The following is a 12,634-nucleotide window of genomic DNA, read 5'->3' on the forward strand; positions in this document are numbered from 1 at the left end:
GCAAAGTTGATCAGAAAACAGATCGGTATAAAGATAGTTTCGTCCGGCAGCAGATTTCCTTCCTACATAATACTGTTGATAGCAACTGCGAATAATAATAATAATAATAATAATAATAATAATAATAATAATAATAATAATAATGTAGAGTATCTCTAGTCCGACACATATGGGAACGGACCTTGCCATGGATCTGTCGGATTGCAGGATGTTTAACGAAAGAGTGCTTTTTTTAATGAAAGCATTTAATTTATTTTTAAAACGTAAACAATACTGCATTCATAGAGACATATTAAATGAAAAACATATTTTATGGTGGTGGTGGTGGTGGTGGTGGTGGTGGTGGGGGTGGTGGTTACTGTTTTAAGAGGAAGTACAACTGGTCAACCATCCCTTATATAACACTAATCAGAGGGAAAAAAGGGAAAGGATCCGACACTTCAAAAAATGAAGGTATCGGCCAAAGAAAGGCAAGGGCCACGAAGGGCGTAAAAATGAAAGACTCCCTAGCCCTCGCATACCTAATAGCGTCGGGGTCGGGAAAGAACAAACGTTGACCAAGGAAGGTCGGATAGGATAGATGAAAGTGAGAAGCCTAGCACAAGTAAGTGGAAGTAATGCCAGGACTCAGCTAAGTGCCCTGTTGTCACCAACCCAAGCTCCAATGTTCACAGCCCCTGGGGCCCTTTTAATCGTCTCTTACGATAGACAGGGGATACAGTGGGTGTTATTCTACCACCCCAACCCACACGGGGTCTAAATGTAACGTGAATCCATTTCGCCTCTAAACATCTCGGCTTCCCCACGAACTTCCCGCATGAAAGCACTCCTTTACGACCTTGAATAGGCAACCCTCTTAACAACCATAAGAAATGAGTTAAAATGTGAAACAACAGCAGAGAATCTGTAGGTATGTATATATATAATACTTGTTAGGGTCTATCTGGATCACGTTAAGCATAATTCATTTCATATTCTTCTTCTTTCGATCAGCCCAGTATTACTTCATTTTTTCGGAATGGGCTTCTTTTCATTTTTTTGCGATCGGTGTTGGCGGTCCGTTTCTTATTCGTGTGATTTTGCCTTGTTTTGATTGTGATTTTTTGTTATATAATTTACTAAATATTTATTTAGGGCTGACTGGCCGAGGCTGTAAAGTGGTGCTCAGGAAGTCGAAAAATTTAAGACACGAGATTTCCACTTTGGAGTGGCACATGGCCCTGAGGTTCGCTCAGCCTAGACCAAAAACGAGTACCAAGTTCATTCCTGGTGGCAAAGGCGGCCGGGAGTACAGCTAACCACTCTACGCCACCAAGTGCCGAGGTTACGGATAGTGGAAACCTTTACCTTCCACCTCTACAAGGGCCTTCATAGCCTGTGTGGAGATGACTTTGCTATTATTATTATTAGTAGTAGTAGTATTTGTTATTGTTTCTCCGAGAAGGGAAACTCTATTTTACCTAAAGGTATCTTAGAGCTATCCGCTATCTTTTAGACCTGTAACAATACAATATTAAAGGTAATTAATACATTAGTTTAACAAAATACTGCGTAAGAATGTCATATTAAATATTAGGCCTACATAAAATATTTATTTTCATTTCATTATACGTCTACGCTCTAGGGTTGGTTTTTCCCTCGGACTCAGCGAGGGATCCCACCTCTACCGTCTCAAAGGCAGTATCCTGGAACGTGAGACTTTGGGTCGGGGATACAACTGAGGAGGAGGACCAGTACCTCGCCTAGGTGGCCTCACTTGCTATGCTGAACAGGGGCCTCGTGGGGTATAGGAAGATTGGAAGGGAGGGAGTGTCGTAGTATTGTTCTGTTGTAATACTGTTCGTCCCTCTCTTCTCCTTCCAGTGAAGATGCTGACCAAAGAAAATTACAGGGCCCTGTTGATCCTTCTGCTCCTGCAGGTGGTAACTTCATTCAACGGACATGTAAGTGAACAATTCGCTTAAATACCTACAAGTTCCTTGTCTTTAGAATTAAAAAATCGTCATAAATTAACCGGTAGGGTGTGTGTTCCTTTTATTCTGTATACTAATTAGAGAGATTTACAGATTCTAACGTAATATTATTATTATTATTATTATTATTATTATTATTATTATTATTATTATTATTATTATTATTATTATTATTATTATTATTATTATTATTATTATTATTATTATTATTATTATTATTATTATAAGGAGCGCGATTGAGATTATTTAGCTGATGCCGTTGCGTTTTTCTTCTTCCAAAATATGTTCATCTTCTCGCTGTGGCTTTTCCTGCGATCTTATGACCAGGTTTTGTTGGTGGTAGAGCTTGGATGATGTTTAAAGCGGTGATTGTCGACTAATCTTCTGAACTTAGATCTGTTTAACACAGTGTCATTTGTGATGCATATTTTCTGAAGATCTTTTCGAACTTCGAGCAGCCAGTTTATTTCTTACTTTCATTGATAGGGCAAGGTTCAGAATTATATTGGCCAATCTCTGATTACTCGTTCTGGGAATATGTCCATAAAATTTCAAACGTCTTTTCCGAAATGTATCTGAGATATTATAATATAATAATGTTAATAATAATGTTTTAATGCAGCCACTGGCCATAAAACAAGAATACAATCATATATATACATCCATACCTGCTTAGTTCTGGCGGAAATCACTATCATGAGATTTCCTTATCATCCAAATTCCCCCTGTACAGACTGGTCAAAAAATTGCCCTTAAGATTTTATAAGATGTTAAAGAGAGACTGTCGATCGACCGAATCGTACGCTTTTTTGAAGTCGACGAAACTACAAATAATCGGAGAGCTTCGGGTTGCTCTATATTTCAATATCGTCTCCAAGTTAAAAATTTGTTCAAACAGGAACGCCCAGATCGGAAACCGGCTTGATATTCTCCAATTTTGTGTTCAAGCTGTTCTTGTACTCTTTGAATAAGACGCGCGGAGAGAATCTTGTAGGTGACTTGAACGAGGGAAATCCCTCACCTTTCTTGTGTAACGGTTGGGTAAGTGCGCATTTCCATTTATCAGGTAGCTTTTATTTTTTTCAGATGTCTATGATTATCAGTATGAGCTCCTCAAGTGTATTTGGGCCTATGTTCTTCAAGAGTTCTGCACCTATGCCATCTTCTCCAGACGCCCTGGTATTTTTTAGTCTGAAGATGTGTCTCTGAATTTCTTCTTTGGTAGGGATTCAGGGTTTACGTGTACAGGGGTTTCTTTGGGCCATCATAATTTTGGCTCCTAGCAATTGAGTAATTCAGAGAAATAGCCAACTCCTTACAATTATCCTGGTTAGACAGCGCGAGTTTTCCGTCTTGTTTTCGGAAGCATAATTCTGTGGGTAGTATCCTCGGATTCTTTTTGCGAAAATCCTGTAGAAGTCTCGCATATTGTGATATTGGAAATCTTTTTCTATAGATTTCAATTGGTCCTTCGTGTATCTCCTCTTCGTTTGTCTGATTACTTTTGACCCTTCCTTTCTTGTCTGAAGATAGTGTTGGTGAGTCTCAAGTGACTTCTTACAGTTATATTTCTGGAAAGCTCTCTTTCGCTTTTCCAGTGCTTCTTCACATGCAGAGTCCCACAATGGGTATTTCTTCAATGGAATCGTCTCTTTAGCTCTCGTAATGATCTTTTCATGGAACTGTTGCCAGGTGTCCGCCTTTTCCTTTTCCCATTCTTCTTTTATGTTAGTTTTTCGTGTCAAACTTCTGAAGATGAGATTTCTTGCAGTGGATTCTTTTAGGGGTAAATTTCACTTTGATACGCACTGAATAGTGATCAGAATCAATATTAGCTCCTCTTCGAACTTGCAAATCATGAATTTCTTGCTGTAAATGATGTGTAATGGCCACATGGTCGATCTGATATTCTCCAAGAGATTGTAAAGGTGATCTCCAGGTCTTCTGTTTTCGAGGATGCTTCCTCAGAGAGGTGGACATTATCATCAGGTTGTTCTGTTGGCACAGTTCAATAAGTCTCATTCCATTCTTTTTGGTGAATTTATGAGCTAAGTATTTACCTACGGTCTTTTGGTATTTTCCCCTACTAATCTGTGCATTGAAATCACCTAGTAATATCTTTGTGTCTTCTCTGGGGACTGTTGCCAAGATTTTTTCGAGTTTAGATCAGAGTTCTACCTTCTGCAAGTCCTTATTTTCAATGTTCATGGGAGCATGTACATTAATTAGTATGTATTTTTTTCGCACATTGTACTTATGGGAGTGACTTCTTTTATCGAATCAACTATGCTTTGGTGAACTACAAACGCCAAACCCAAAAGAGAGGTGCCACCTCTTCCTATTCGTCTGTCTGTTTTACGTTTGAAAATACGGTAATTACCACAGTCTAGTGTGCTTTCACCTGTAAGGAGTGTTTCCTGAAGAGCTAGTATCTGTATCCTTTGTCGATCTAGATCTGATGTTAAGGTGCCTAGTTTGCCTGGTTGTAGTAATGTGTTAATGTTGAAGGTCGCGATGTATGTGGGTTTCTTTGATGGTAGTTTGCCAGAGAACTCCGACTTTCTCTGTGATCGTGGTAGCCCAGGTCCCTCAGAATCCGAAAACCTGGTTGCAGTCCTTGGACGGGTGGATCTGTTACCATCTGGGGTAATTCTGTAATTACTCTCACGAATCATAATTGCTTGTAATCAAGGATTAGTTCAGTGTTTCCACTGGGAGTTTAAAACCAGGGATTGCTAGTTCCTGGAACGTAATTTGTGCAGCCGTAAACAGACGCTGACCACTTTGCCGTTCGATCCAAGTCAGATGCGAAGTGGATTTCATTTTTGGTTCTTCCGCCCTCTCTGCCATTGAGACATTAAGTCCTTTTCTGCCATCGAAGCCGTTGACCACAGTTTGATTCCGCGAGTGCTTACTTGACTAGGTCTTATTTGCACCTGTCCTGTATATCTACAGAAAACTTCCCCTATTAGATATTGGGACGCGCCATGTCGGGGTTGAGAGTCCCACCCCAGTGTCTCACGCAAGGTTTTGCTTAGCTCGTACTTAATTCGGAACTAAACCCCCACGCGAACTGACCAGGTAATAATGCAGTATGCTGTCCAGTAGAGAAGTGTCGCATTGCCAGTCTTAAAGATGGCTGATAATAGTGGCGGGCTATGTGACTTAGGTAACACCGAGAATATAAAGAATAGTGCATAATATGTTATTCGTGGTTTCTATGGAAGTAATGACAAAGGAAAACAAAATGGGGGCAGTTAGGTCAAAAGTGTTATTCAGATATACGGAATGACCTCTACGTAGTGTTACCTATGGAATAATTGTTACAATTATCAAGATGGCGGTCATTTATGGCACAAAATTCATATTAAATATTACCCCAAAAAAACACTATTATAAAATAACAAAATCACAAGATAACACGAACACATTTTTAGCACCAAAAGTTAAACCGCTATTATTCCTCGAAAGTCACAAACGAAGTACAGTTCTTCTGTATAAGCCGACATAAGACGCAGCACTATTATACATGATCTTACCCACTGCGCACGGTTTATTTATTTATTTAATTAATTAATTTATTTATTTATTTATTTATTTATTTATTTATTTATTGTCGGTTCCTTTTGGCCTACTAGGGACCACGGGTCTCGTCTTAACTCTTAGCTATGGTCTTCTTCTACTTTTTCTTGGCCCAGTACACTTTTATTTCCTGGCTGTGTGCCTGCTTCCTTCCATCCATCCACTTAGGTCTGGTGATCCCTGTACTCTTTCTGCTTGTGAGGAACAGTGGGAAGACTCCCTGTAGGATGACCTGCCGGTACTGAGATCGGTTCTCTGCGGTCTCTAATGGGATCTGTAATTCCTCTAGGTCTCATTTTACTGAGGTGATCCACTTGGTTTTAGAAGCCTTTCCCCTACTTATCACCTTGAGGATTCTGCTGGTGAGCCTGCAGGGTTTCAGGCGGTTCATGTGCCCGTAGAAAGTCAGTCACCTTTTCCTCATACATGTGACTATGTCTTCCTGATGTTCGTAGAGCTCGTTGTTGTGTCTGATCCTGTAGGTACCATCCTCCTCTCTTATGGGTCCTAGTATCCTTCTCAAGATCTTCCTCTCTTTCCTGAGTAGGCCCTTTCGAATCATCAAGAGACACTCAGAGGCGTAGAGTACAGAGGGTCTTACTACTGAGTTGTAGTGCTTCAGCTTTGGGTTCTTGAAGATTATTTATTTATTTACCGTATTTATTTATTTATTTATTTATTTATTTATTTATTTATTTATTTATTTATTTATTTATTTATTTATTTATTTATTTATTTCCTGTTCTTTGTTTTACAATTTTCTTTACGCCGCACCGACACAGATAGGGCTAATGGCCACGATGGGATGGGAAAGGCCTAGGAGTGGGAAGGTAGCGGCCGTGGCCTTAATTAAGGTTCATCCCCAGCATTTGTCTGGTGTGAAAATGGGAAACCACTGAAAACCATCTTCAGGGCTGGGGTTCGAACCCACTATCTCCTGGAGACAGGTTCACAGCTGCGCGCTCCTAACCTCACGGCCAACTCGCCCGGTGTGTTCGGTTATTTATTTGCTGTCCACATACCTATTATGTATTCTCTGCTTGTTATTGCCCATAATTTGTTGTCCGTGTGTTTATTTTTTTATGTACTTATTACAAAGTTGTTTTCTTGTTTGTTGTCCGATTCCTTGTGTAAAATGTTTTTTTATTTGTCATATTACATACAAGAAATTTACTTTGCAGGGACTATTTTCTATCGCGTAGAAGACCGTCTTGTAAACTTGAGGTTGTGGAATTTTTGTTCACGTCGCACAGACACAGATAGGTCTTATGGCGACGATGGGATAGGTTGTGGAATCAGTCCCTCGCAACCGATTAGCATTTGATGGAGTTTGCTGCGAGAGACTCGTTGGTCCCTTAAGGAATAATTTCGGGCGCATAGAAGATGTAGTCACGTTGAAGGAAAAGCAATTGTATTATTAATAATTTTGGTTGTTGTTGATGATATCACAAACCAAGAAGTGATCTTTACAAAGCGATCGTTATCTGAGTAACGAAGCTTGAAAAATGGAGCCACTTTCCGGATTCTGGCCCTATCTCATTAACCGACAAGAACAGTCGATGCACTGGAGAACTCTATTCAACTCCTTGATGATGAGAGCGTATCACATGGTGGAGTGTGCTGGTCAAGACTCATATCCGCTTTACTGAGCACCAGTTCAGCGGTGGTGAACTACTGTAGTGGGGGTAGTCTATCATAAAACAGTCCGATCATGGACCAAAGGCGGTCAGCGCGAGCTACTCAGAAGAAATTACACAAGTCAATTGCTTTCTCTTCGTAATTATGCACCACTCCGCAAGAGTTGTGTCACTCCATTTAATAGCCAGTCCACTTCACCTTACCACATTTAGCTACGTACGTTTGGCCAGATTATTGACATAGGAGTCGATATATGTCGCAAGCGTACCATCGATGGATGGATGGATGGATGGATGGATGGATGGATGGAAAGTAAGCAATGTTAGATTCTTTCTTTCTTTCTTTCTTTCTTTCTTCCTTTCTTTCTTTCTTTCTTAATCGGTTTACCCTCCAGCGTCGGTTTTCCCTCGAACTCAGCGAGGGATCCCACCTCTACCGCCTCAAGAGCAGTGTCCTGGAGCGTGAGACTTTGAAACGGCGATACAACTGGAGAAGAGGGCCAGTACCTCGCCCAGGTGGCCCCATCTGCTATGCTAAACAAGGGCCTTGTGAGGGATTGGAAGGGATAGACAAGGAAGAGGGAAAGAAGCGGCCGTAGCCTTAAGTACCGTCCCGATATTTGCCTGGAGAAGAAGTGGGAAACCACGGAAAACCACTTCGAGGATGGCTAAGGAGGGATTCGAGAAACCCCTCTCTACTTAGTTGACCTCCCGAGGCTGAGCGGACGCCGTTCCAGCCCTCGTATCAATTTTGAAGCTTCATGGCAGAGCGAAGAATCGAACCCGGACTTCCGGGAGTGGCAGAAACCACTGCTGACTGAAATGTTTGCACTACCCCTAAACTGACGTTCTGAGGGACTTCCGAAAAAAAGAGTAGTATTACAGAAATGTTAGGTTTACAAACTTCGGGCTGGGTAGATTTGGGAGTAACGAGACGAGGTGATCGACTATGCGGTATGTTCCGAGCTGTTAGTGGAGAGATGGCATTGAATGACATTAGGAGACGAATAGGCTCCTTGGCTGAATGGTCTGCTCCGAGGGCCCGGGTTCGATTCTCGGCCGGGCCGGAGATTTTAGCCTTAAATGGTTCATTCCTCTGGCGCGGGGACTGAGTCACTGTACTGCCCCCCAGCATCCCTGTAATTCACAGACAACAATATCTTCCACTACAATTACACGCAGTTCCATATACGGGAGATGCTGTCCACCCTTGTCGGAGGGTCTGCACTACAAGAGCTGCACCAGGCAAGAATAAAGCACACGAAATTATTATTATTATTATTATTATTATTAGTAGTAGTAGTAGTAGTAGTAGTAGTAGTAGTAGTAGTAGTAGTAGTATCCGGCTCCTTGGCTAAATGAGTAGCGTGCCGGCCTTTGGTCACAGGGTTTCCGGGTTCGATTCCCGGCAGGGTCTGGAATTGTAACCATAATTGGTTAAATCCCCTGGTACGGTGACTGGGTGTATGTGTCGTCGTCATCATCAGTTCGTCCTCATCACGACGCGCCCTCTAGGGAGTCAAATCAAAAGACATGCACCTGGCGAGCCGAAGTCCTCGGACACATCCCGGCACTAAAAGCCATACGCTATTTCATTTCAGCTGTAGTATAGTAGTATGTCTGCCTCTGTGGTGCAGTGGTTAGTGTGATTAACTCCCACCCCCAGAGACCCGGGTTCGATTCCCAGCTCTGCCAGGAAATTTTAAAAGTGATATGAGGACTCAGCCTCGGGAGGTCAACTGAGTAGATGGGGGTTCGATTCCCACCTCAGTCATCCTAGAAGTGGTTTTCCTAGGTTTCCCACTTCTCCAGGCAAATGCTGGGACGGTACCTAGCTTACGGCCAGGGCCGCTTCATTCCCTCGTCCTTGACTATTCTTTCAAATATACCCATCCATCCACAAGGCTCCTGTTCAGCATAGCAGGTGAGGTAGCCTGGGCGATGTACTGGTCCTCCTCACCAGTTGTATCCCCCGACCCAACGTCTCACACTCAAAGACACTGCCTTTGAGGTGGTAGAGGTGGGATCCCTCACTGAGTCCAAGGGAAAAGCCAACCGTGGACGGTAAACGAATTAAGGAATATAGTAAACGAATAAGTTTAAAAGTAGGAAAGATAATAATAAAGCTCGAATTCAAGAGCAGACACTGCGGCAAATATTCGTTTATAGGAAGAGGAATTAGGGATTGAAATAGTTTACCAAGGGACATGTTCGAAAAGATTCCAGATTCTTTGAACTCATTTCAGAAAAAGCTTGGTAAACATCTTTTTTTCTTTCTTTTTTTTTCTGTTTGCTTTACGTCGCACTGACACATATATGTTTTATGGCGACGATGGGATAGGAAAGGCCTAGGAATTGGAAGGAAGCGGCCGCGGCCTTAATTAAGGTACAGGCCCGGCATTTGCCTGGTGTGAAAATGGGAAACCACGGAAAACCATCTTCAGGGCTACCGACAGTGGGGCTCGAACCCACTATCTCCCGATTACTGGATACTGGCCGCACTTAAGCGACTGCAGCTATCGAGCTCGGTCTATCACAAGCTCTAAATGCAGATCATAGGTGATTGATGATTTAGTGTTCTTGATTATTATAGTCGAAGAGTTATTTTCGTTACTCTGCATGAAGTAAATCGGGTGTTAACTTCGAGAAAGTTTGTTTCCTTGCGGGTGAGGGCGTAAGGAACGATCTTCTCCTTATTCGAGCGCCTGTTAAGGTTGTTGGGGTCACGGTGCAGGTTGTGTCGCAGACATTATGTAGTTTCGCCCACAACTCACGTCTAGACTTCTGGTTTCCTGATTACAACACTCTTTACTACTTTAGCTTATTGCATCACTGACAACATAAGATATAAGTTATTTAAAGTGAGGCTTAGTTACTAGTAGGCCTATATTTTACCTATTTAAAAGACTACGTACATGACCAACATTATTTATTTAGGGTATGGATTTATAGATACAATACATACGTACATGATTTTTGAAAGCAAACTATATATTTTTGTCTAGGTTGTTTATATAACTAATTGTCTGGAAACGCACAAGCAAAATCTCTGATGTCGCCATTGTATTTTCTTTTTGGACACTCGGTGATAATACGTTTGGTGGTCTGCTTAGAGGCAACACAGTCGCAGTTAGGTTTAGGAATTATTTTCCATTTGCAGTAGAAATCTGCGCAGGTACCATGGCCCGATCGTATTCTGTTAAGCGTAGACCAGGTTTTACGAGGAAGCTCAAATCCAGGTGGCAGCGATGAACCAATTTGTGGCAGAGTTGACTGAGGCCTCGTATCTTGTTTTCCCTGCCATTCTTTAGTTATATTGAATTTGTTACCCTTCAGCTGCCTCTGTGGATGCGTGGTAGAGTGTCGGCCTCCGGATCCCAAGATAGCGGGTTCAAACCTGGCAGAGGTAGCCGGATTTTTGAAGGGCGGAAAAAAGTCCATTCGACACTCCTTGTCGTACGATGTCGGCATGTAAAAGATCTCTAATGATACATTTGGTATTTACCCGACAAAATTAATTAAATCTCAGCCATAGACGCCCAAGAGAGATCCGCTTTACTCTGTCTGCCATCTAGCGGACCTAGAGTAAAACGGAACGTCGAAATTGACGAGCAGACAGCCAGATGGCGTCAAATCGAAATATCTGCAAACGGTAGCTGAGGCCATACGATTATTATTATTATTATTATTATTATTATTATTATTATTTTATTGGTATTCTTCATTTCTATTGTAGTTCTCGTTGGTGAATTTCGGGACGTTAGGGATTCAGATGGACATCAGTAATATCGCCATGTATTGGTAACTGGGGATTATTCATTACTTTCTTGAACTCCCTAAGGAGAGCGTTTTTACGTTTTTGCGCCGGTGATGAGATGCATCATGGTGTTGAGCGGCGTGTCTATGAGGTTGCTGTGGAGCACAGTACTCGGCGGCCGTAAACACAAGTCCCAGAGCTGTGCATCGAAGTTAAGTTGCCGTTGAACCCCAAGTTGTACCACATAATTTTTTGAATTACATTAGTTCTTACTTTGGATTGGATGTTATGAAGGTGTTGTCTAAAGGAGAGTGTTCTATCTGAGGTGACTCCTAGATATTTAGAGAATCTATTATGTTTCAATAATTGATTTCCAGTGTACACCTGCAATTGTTTATTATCCATCTTGTTGTTTAGTTGGAAACAACATACTTCTGTTTTGTTGGCATTAGGTGTAAGTCTCCACAACTTAAAGTACTGTATCAACTCTCTAAGCACGTCCGTCAGGGTCATCTCGGATTTCTCGAATATTGTATCTCCGGTAGCAATTGCTCAGTTATCAGCATAACCAAATTTTCTTGAAAGTGTGGCAGGCATATCTGAGATAATATACTGCATACGCTAAATAAAATTGGAGCAAGAACAGAATCCTGAGGAAGTCCAATATTTAGCGAACAGGTGACCAGACATATTTATTTCCTGGTCAAGATACAATCGGTGGCTTTTATTGATCTGACAGCAACCTATGATATAGTCTGCAAGAATAGACTGCTCTTCAAGTTTCTGAAAGTGATACCATGTAAGACGACTGCCCGGCTCTTGAATAACATGCCAAGTCAAAGACTTCTCGAAGTACATAGGAAGGATGCTGTGAGCACCAAAAGATGACCAACAATAAAGAGGTTCCTCAGCTGTTGAAGTTAGGAAACGAAAAATATAAGGAGAGTTAATAGCTTTAAGTATTCGGGGGAAACATTACAAGGGAATGGGTCGGAAAAGAATGCCGACGAGAAATGGCCTTTCATGTAACGAGAAACACCTACAAAAAAATGCTTACGTCTTATGAGGCTAAATTGAGGAATCTAGGTATTGTTGTTAAACCTGAATGGCTGTATGTAGCAAAAACATTCGATATGACTGGTAGAAGTGGATTTGAAATTATCCGAAAAAGAGGAAGAAAAATGCTATGTGTTTGTTTGCTGGTAAAACATCATCTCTCTGGTAGCTCATTTTGTAAAACATATGCGGAAGACAATTAATACTAATTTATTAACCATATTTATATCAAATACTTAAGAAGTTCAGGTACACACTGCGCGCGGCGATCATTGCTAACTAACCGATAAGTGAAAAATAGTAGCTCAAGTTCAAATCTACAATCGACCATTGTTGCTGAGACAAGTCCAACATTCCCTCCAGCCCACTGTAAACGGCGTCCAACAGAGCAGCTGAGCGGGACACACAAAAAATCACTTCAATAATGCAAATACCAACAGATACAAGAAAAATTGTACAAATCAACATATAAAAAGGTCAGTCCCAACACTATGAAAAATGTTAGGTCCTAGTATTAAATTTACCGAGCTCAATAGCTTCAGTCGTTTAAGTGCGGCCAGTATCCGGTATTCGGGAGATAGTAGGTTCGAACCCCACTGTCGGCAGCCCTGAAAATGGTTTTCCGTGGT

General features: G+C 41.5%; 2 protein-coding genes across 2 annotated transcripts in view; one reads left to right on the forward strand and one right to left on the reverse strand.

Annotated features, from left to right (window-relative positions):
* The window catches only part of LOC136857363 (serine/threonine-protein kinase PLK1-like), a 692,893-nt gene that overhangs the window by 367,605 nt on the left and 312,654 nt on the right, over positions 1–12,634 (reverse strand). The gene's annotated exons all lie outside the window — the stretch shown is intronic.
* Positions 1–12,634, forward strand: part of LOC136872240 (uncharacterized) — a 63,694-nt gene that overhangs the window by 1,449 nt on the left and 49,611 nt on the right. The window contains exon 2 of the mRNA XM_067146067.2: positions 1,864–1,943. Coding sequence (XP_067002168.2) covers positions 1,869–1,943 — 75 coding nt within the window. The 5' untranslated portion in view covers positions 1,864–1,868. The remainder of the gene's footprint in view (positions 1–1,863; positions 1,944–12,634) is intronic.

Source organism: Anabrus simplex, chromosome 1 (genome assembly GCF_040414725.1).
Source record: "Anabrus simplex isolate iqAnaSimp1 chromosome 1, ASM4041472v1, whole genome shotgun sequence".
Lineage (NCBI taxonomy): Eukaryota > Metazoa > Arthropoda > Insecta > Orthoptera > Tettigoniidae > Anabrus > Anabrus simplex.